At 34.3% G+C, this 8396-nt stretch overlaps 1 protein-coding gene across 1 annotated transcript; it reads left to right on the forward strand.

The window, feature by feature from the left end:
• Window positions 1-1782: 1782 nt before the first annotated feature.
• LOC131152331 (cytokinin riboside 5'-monophosphate phosphoribohydrolase LOG7) lies at window positions 1783-5519 on the forward strand. The gene is made up of 7 exons (XM_058104162.1): window positions 1783-1890; window positions 2867-2964; window positions 3642-3672; window positions 4000-4099; window positions 4216-4286; window positions 4932-5075; window positions 5424-5519. The coding sequence occupies exons 1-7, from the start codon at window positions 1783-1785 to the stop codon at window positions 5517-5519; spliced, it is 648 nt and encodes a 215-aa protein (XP_057960145.1).
• The last annotated feature ends 2877 nt before the right edge of the window (window positions 5520-8396 follow it).

Raw genomic sequence — 8396 nt, forward strand, 5'->3', positions numbered from 1 at the left:
TCGGATACTTATTGGTATTTTTTTTTTTTTTTTTGTATTGAGTTAAATTTGGTAAGATGAATTGTAAAAGAAATTAAAAATATTAAAAAATTTTATGTATTTAACCTATTTTTTTTTTAACAAAATCTTTATAGAAATTAAGTTATTTAATTGCAATAGTAACTAATTTGTAACTAAGAAAAAGTTAGTGGATTTTATTGATTTTAACTCCTTTTGTTTTATTGAAAAAAAGTAGTAAAATTATCATTAGGTTTGATTTTACAGGAAGCTAATTCTTAATTTATCATAAGAGACTTTAGCCATGTACTTCCCGATTTGGTGCAGCTTAAAAGGATTCAAATTAAGGATTTGGTTTCGGTTGAAGCTTTAGGTAATAAAAAATATATATATTATTAGCTATTGCAATACCAATGTTAAAACTTTAAGAATATTGTTGTAGATTTTTTTTTATTGATTTCTATTTTTTATTATAATAATTTCTTATTTTAAACATCATAACTTATGATAATATTTTATTATGGAAACATTGAAGTCTACTCCGCCAAAGAAATAATAATGGTAATTTAGCGTTAAAAATAAACTTTTCCAATAACAAATTTATTGATGTAATTTTTATATTTTATGAAAATCTTACACTCTTTATAAGCGTGAGGTTACCATCATATTTCATTTTAAGAATGTTAGAAACTATCACAAAATAAACTCAAGATATTTGAATTTGGTGACCCCAAGGTTACGGATTCGATTTCCTCTTAAGAGTTACTTCAGTGAATTATCAGAGGTGCACCAATTGATGAGCGACTTTCACCCTCGGGCTTAGTGTCACGCCATAGTGTCTAAAGTGACACAAAGATGTTGGAGTTCTCTTGTTATCTGTTGCGGGGTAAAAATAACAGGGATGCTCCTTCAACTTCCGTTGACTTGAAATGGGAAGAAAAGAAAGGTTTGGAGGATCCGGGGTGTACTCCGGGAGATCACTTCGATGCCTAAGTAAGAGGACTGCTTTTAGAGAGGCTGAACGCAACAGTAGAATAGTGTTCAATGACTTATCTTGACCTTTTCTCCAGATCTTTTTTTATAGGGATTCGAGTTGACCGTAAATTGACTCGAATTTATTGCGCGGGGCATGAATTGCTCCTCAGTCATAAGTGCGTGTACCTATTACTCGGCTATTAAAGCCATTGGCGTGGATCTCTCCTCCTCTTTATTGGGTTGGAATTGATCTCTCGTCAAGATGTCAGACCTGGAAAAGGTGCGAGATAGACATTGACCTATCCTCATTAACTAGATTATTTTGGGTGTATTATTAAAAAAAATAATAATAGAAATGTTGTGTTTAAAGAGAATATTAAAAAAATAGGGATGTTATGTCTAAATATATTTTTATAGTCTTACTGAAATGACAGCTTGTTGTGTAACGTTAAGAAGAAAAATAATAAAAATATTGTGGTGAGATATTTTCGGGAAGATAATTGTTAGGAGCGGTATACAGGCAACAATTTTAGAGAAGTGGTGGCAAACGCCTCCGTAACAGAGAAGATGTGTAGGTCCGGGTAAATATTTTACCTTTCTTTTAATATATTAATCTATGGTGAGGATTGGGTGCAGGCTGTGCAGCCATCAGCCATCAGCCATCAGCCATCCTTCCTCTTATATATACCTTACAACTACTCTCATTGATCTCATTCTGGACGCCCTCTCCTGCCCTCTGTTGTTTTCTAAGTTTAGACACGCATCATTATTTCCACATTAACACGCAGAGAGAGAGAGAGAGAGAGATAGATGGAGGAAACAAGGTCCAGGTTCACAAGGATTTGTGTGTTCTGCGGGAGCAGCTCAGGCAAGAAAGCTTCTTATCAAGAAGCCGCCGTTGAGTTAGGGAAGGAACTGGTAAACACATCCTTGACCAATGAGTTTTCCTTTCCTCTAATTCCTCTCCACATCCTATTAATCAGAGCCTTGTATCAGTTTTGATGGAAAAGATCATTGTGGTCTCGCATAAGTTTCCTTCTGCTTTTGGTCTTCCACTTCTGTTCAATCTGTTGTTTCTCTCGTCCATTGATGATCTTTCGTTCTAATGACACAGATTGATGGGAACTGGGTTGTTTCTCTTTTTCGAAATTAGATTGAATGAGAAATCTATATTCAATAAAAATGAAAAATGAAGGTTATTTATTTCTAAGTGGGTGCAATTACGCACTTGGTGTATATTTTTACCTTCATTATTATTTCCCCCTGTTTTTTTCCTTATTCCGTGAATCTGCTTTTGAATAGCAATTTTTTCTTTTCCTTTTTAGTTCGTGTTTCCAAGTGTAGTGGGTTCTGAGGGGTGTGGGTGTAGGTGTTGTAACAAAGAAGATAGCTTTCAACGTGGGGATATGATTGTGAGCGCGGGGGGGAGGTTCAGGGTTTATGTTCGGCATGAGAGGTAGATTGCTAGCTGTAATCTGTCTGTCAGTTGAGCAGCCTTCTTGCATGATCTTCCTTTTGGTTATAAACCCTTAATTTATTATTATTGTTAATTATCAAAAAAAAATTATTGTATTTGCCAAGGGAACCAAACGTGGTGCATTGGGGGGGTTATCATGACTGACTCATTGAGCGTGTTCTAGCCTTGGGCAGTTCCACAAGCCTCCCATGATTTTTGTTTCTGGGGTTTATGGGAGGGTTTATGGCACTCACTAACCCCTCGGGGGTTCTGCCTGATAATAATAATAATAATAATAATAATAATAATTGCATTTAATTAAGTTTATTTCTACTATTAATTAATTATTGTGAACTGTGTTTGTATATGATGATGATACATGGTGGGTTTTGTGACACGTGTTAATGAGAGTTTTGTTTTTCGATGTGTGTTATGAAGGTGGAGCGAAGGATTGATTTGGTGTATGGAGGTGGGAGCGTGGGACTGATGGGTCTTGTTTCTCAGGCTGTTCATGATGGCGGGCGCCATGTTCTAGGGTTTGCCTCTCTCTCTCTCTCTCTCTCTCTCTCTCTGTAGAATGTTAAATGACTAGCATTATTAGTTTGTTCACCACAAGTCTCATTTTTATATTTTTGGCTTCTTGAAACATGCATTTTTACCAATTCTCTATAGTTTGTGTCCTTGAGCTGCTCAAAGGCAGACACATTATGGATCAAATGCTGGTTCTCTCATTAAAAGGGAAAAAAATGGATTATAAAGTGTTCTGCAGGTTGTTCTCATGAACACAAAAGGACTCTTTTTTTCTGTTACAAGACAAAAAGCGTTCGTTGTTTAGAATCTGAAAGTGACTTGGTGTCTGAAGTGTCAGTTGACACACTATTACTTCTAGTTAAAAACTAAAAAGAAATGAAAAAGATTGGTGAAAAGCTATTGAACTTTTTGGAAGTGAAAAGCACCAAAGGAACACTTTCTGGGAGTGAAAAGGCATTGGTGCCCTGCGAATGGGTGTATGGATATGGTCGTTGCAGTAAAATGGGGAACCACTTTCTGCAGTATTTTTTGTTTATTGAGAACTTGGTTGTTTGATCATTTTATTAACTTTCGTCATTTGGATTTTGTATGGTCTTTAAACCACGCCAAAACATATTTATTATACATACAAGATTAATTAATGGTGCTAATCTGTCTACATTATTTGGTGTTGTTCTTGCAGAGTTATTCCAAGGACCCTAATGCCCAGAGAGGTATACTCAGAAACCTTTAGACATGATCTTATTTTTCTCTATTTTGTATTGTACTGTTGACATGGATGCTGTATTTTCTCCAACTGATAATGCCAAATAAATGTTTATAGTTTTGAGTGTTGCCTGCCATTTATTCTGAGGATGAGACCCTTAATTTGTCAATAGCTGGCTAGCTGCACTTATTTTCTCTCCCCCATGTTTCTATTTCCTGTGTTGCCTCGAATTCCTTGTTGAACGTGTATTAATTTCTTTGAGATCACTTGCATCTTAATTTCTTCCAATGAAAATTATTGCTTTTAACGGCTAGCGGGTGATAATCTATTACAGTTAACTGGGGAGACCGTTGGCGAAGTGAGAGCTGTATCAGATATGCATCAAAGGAAAGCCGAGATGGCCCGTCAAGCAGATGCCTTCATTGCCCTGCCTGGTATGGGATTCAATGCATCCACAAGAACTAGGCCAATGTGGTTCACAATACTGAAAGAATTGAAAAGGGCTCAAAATTTTTAAATCAATCTTTTAATGTTTTAATATATATATCAGGTGGGTATGGTACTCTTGAAGAACTGCTTGAAGTCATCACATGGGCGCAACTTGGAATCCATAAAAAACCAGTAAGAGACATTCTTTATCTGAAGTTGGTTCGTTGGAAATATTACAATTATTTGTCAGGGTGCGAATGAACACTACCAATATTACGTTAAAATTGACTGCTAGAACTATTATTAATGTTTTTTTAGTTAGATGTACCAAATGTGGAGGAAGCAAACACAAAGTCATTGCTCCTTTTTTTATATGTATAAACACATTTATATGTATGTCATGTGTCTCTGTAGAGATCTGTTCACTGGTTTTTTTTTCTTTTATTTTTATTCTCTTCTGTATGTTAATTTCTTATCCTAATGAAGTCTGAATTTTTTTTTATTATTTTTTGGGAGAAGTGGGAAGTTTGAATCTTGGTCAATAGTGATAATCACATGGGATGGGGGATGAAAGGCTGCAGAAAATCAATTAATAGGTTACTTTTTTTGGATTCACATGGAAAGTTGTATGGCAATACATTTAATATTCCTATGATAATCAAGATACGGATTTGAATGGACTAGAATTTCATAAAATTCATGGTAGGGAGAGCTTATTTCAAAGAAGGTCTTTATTTATGTTTCTGCTTGCTAATTGATTTAAAAAATGATCAGAGGCTTACTTATGGATCTTGACTTTGATTCTATAATTTGTGTATTGTATATATATTTATGCAGGTCGGTCTTCTGAATGTAGATGGGTACTACAATTCGTTATTGTCTTTCATTGATAAGGCCGTTGATGAAGGCTTTGTTTCACCAACTGCTCGTCGCATAATTGTGTCTGCCCCGACAGCTAAGGAACTAGTTAGAGGACTTGAGGTGAACTGATTAGTTCATGCTTATTATAGTATATGTATCATTTACTTAATCAAACAAAACTTCCTGAGCAATTGAAACTGCACATTCAATACGGGTCCTAGTGAGAATCATGCACCGACTATATTTTAAAAAATGTGCACCCTAGTTGTCCAACATTCCTATACTTACTGGGAAAAAAAAATAACAGAAGTTACATAGAGGGGCTTGGGATGTTCCCTGCACGTGCATCGGCATAAGAAGGAATGGGCTGATTTAGGTTTATTTATTACATGTTGTATTTTAATACATAATAAATACATTAATCTCCATCTCATTCAGGTTTTGATTAATGTCTTTTGGGTATTTCAGGATTATGTTCCAGAGTATGACGAAGTAACATCCAAGCTAGTTTGGGAGGAGGTGGAGAGACTGAGCTATGTGCCTGAATCTGGAGTGGCCACATGACATCTGCAGCAGCAAACTATACATGCCTTTTTTTGGATTTTCGATTATACGATCGTAAATAGTTCTATACGGTCCTAACCGTCCGTAGGTCCCCGACACACCAGACCCTCCCATTTTAATGTTCAATGGAGGGATTGATTGAGATTGTGATTGCCATGTTTTGTAAAACTATGAAAGAGGGATCAGATCAATTTTAGGGTTTTATATGAAAAGCCCAAAAAGAAGAATGCTTGTATTATCTATCAAGTGAGAGAGAGGGGGGGGGTGTTTGGTGTTTGGATGGCTGGTGAAAATGAAATATATAATGTTTTGTCATTTAGGTGTGCAAATATTTTGTTGTTGTTTTTAGAGTACGTGGGTTAGTGCCTTAGTGGAATCACCGCGCTCAAAGGGTCGTCGGCTGGCATTGTGGGGAGCAAACAATAATGGAAATTTGGAGGTTTGTCTGGAGAGATATTTTTGAATTGACTCTGTAATTTGACCTTCTAATCATTGACCCTGGATTTTGACCTTCTACCATTTTGCATTTTGCCCTTAAATCATTTGTGACTATTGACTCTTATTTTCTCCCACTTGGGAAAGAAATGGGAAGAAAAACCCCCGAAAGGTAAAAATGAGGCTGCTTAGAAGTATAGGGTTAAGATTTTGAAATGGTGTAGAATTGAGAAATCAGAAAATTAAGGAGTATTTTTATTTTTTAGCTAATTTGAAAAGAATTGTTTGGAGCTATCAAAGTTGAAGTTGTAGGATGGGATGTGACTTGGTTCTCTCTAGTGGAAGTTCAATTTTAAAGAAAAATGATATTGAGGTGAGGGCTTACCTTTCTATTTTATTGTATTTAAATGTGTAATGTAACGAAAGGATTTTATATGATATTTAATGTCACATGTTCCAAATTTTAAGAATAGGTTCATGGACATATTGAGGGATGGGTTCCTGAATAATTTTGTGTTTAATGAGCCTCTTAGACCAAAAAAAATACGAGTTGAAATGTAGGTGGATACAAGGAGCATAGGCTTCTTGATGGAAAGGGAAATTGTGTAGGTAAAGCACGCCAAACTTGTATATCAAAGTCATGACATTCTAGTCTTAGGAAGGAGTAGCAGCTAAGTCCTCCCAAGTAAAAAAATAAAAATAAAATTTTAAATTATTTTTTGTTACATATTCACGTAATTTGTAACTCTACAAGTCACAAAAGTAAAATTGAACGCCCAACTATTGAGCTTTTTTCGCCAAAATGGATATTCACCTCATCGTATCCTTTACAATTTTCATCCGTTGATTTTTTTTTCCACCTCTAGATCTTCCTACATTCTTTCTTTTATAACGAGATTAGGATATAAGAGTGGAGCATTCAAAGAATTATAATTGCACTATCACTCCACCTTCAAAGAGATATTAACGGGAAGGAGAAGGATTAAAAAGTTACATCATTAAATGACTTCAAATTTGACATTAGTAACATAGTTGTTTTGAAATGGTGTAGAATTTGAGAAATTAGTGCGAAGGTTTGAAATTAATTAATGTCACATTTGAGTTAAGTAGCATATATGGATAATAAAATTTTGGCTGCTAAATGAAAACTTTACATAATGTTTTGAGACTATGTAATTAAACATTGAAAAATTGATTATTAAAAGATAAATTTTTTGTTTTTGTTTTTATAGGTACTTAAAAAAGAGAAATGGTTTGATATCACTAAAGATGTGATCTCTATTTCCAAAAGTTTCAGAGTTTTAACTTTTTAAAGTCACAAAATGAGAGATGCCTCACTTTCTTCTATGCATTAATTTTGATGGGTCTCCTAACAAACAAAAGAAGAAGAAAAATAAGTTCAAATTCAGGTTGGTTGGAGCATAGGCCTTCCTATAGGAAGGGAAAATGGCAAATCCCTTGAAATATCTCACTAGGTAAAACATGAAACTTGGTTTATTAAATTTACGAAATCCTAATTTTGGAAATGAGTAGGAATAGGTTGGGATCGAAATTAATTACTTAAATTCAATGATGAGATAAAAGGATTATAAAAATATCTTGTAAAAATTATCCCTCAAAAAGTTTACATTTTTCTTTTCAAAATATGAAAGAGGAATCTATATCTTTTTAACAAATCTTAAAGGTGGTTTGAAATTTTTATAATATTACAGGAGATCCCAGTGATTTCTAAAACCTCGAGGGAATTCTATATATTTTTTTGTCAAATCTTAGAAAAAGTCAGTATTGTTTACTCTAAAATAATTGAGGAAAAAAATCATGAGATTTAAGTTTCATTCAAATATAATTAAGAACCTTAAGCATTAAGTGTTGCAAAATCCTCAATCTCTTCTTTTAATTTAAGTTCCAATCAATTTTTTTTTTTCTGTTATGTTGTAAGTTATGCCATGAAATTTTATATAATTTCACATTATTTCACAAGATAACAAGAAAAAGGGGATAAAAAGGACACAAAATAATGACAAAAATAGGTTTCTATTTCTCTTAATGATCACTTAATTAATAGGTTATAAGTCTTACAATTTTTCAATTCAAATAAAAACTTAATATTTGAGTAATGAAAAGTTAAATATTCGTCTTATTTTGATAAATTAATATATTAATAATAAAAAATAAAAAATAATTATCGACCGACCTCCAGCCTAGGTGGAAAGTGTCCCAAAAAAGGACAAATAAAGGGTCAAGCAAATGAGCTACTCACGTGGAAATGTTGTTGGGTTGGGCTTATCCTCTCAAAAGGCCCCAACCGATCACACAGCCCACATATTTTATTTGTGGGTCATTTGGGTTTTGGCTGCTCCTCAAATGACCTTTACTGAACGATCGGATGGTGGGCCAATTTTAGATCGTGCAGATTCGGACACAGTGAGGCCCGTGGACTAC

The sequence above is a fragment of the Malania oleifera genome, chromosome 1, assembly GCF_029873635.1.
Source record: "Malania oleifera isolate guangnan ecotype guangnan chromosome 1, ASM2987363v1, whole genome shotgun sequence".
Taxonomy (NCBI): domain Eukaryota; kingdom Viridiplantae; phylum Streptophyta; class Magnoliopsida; order Santalales; family Ximeniaceae; genus Malania; species Malania oleifera.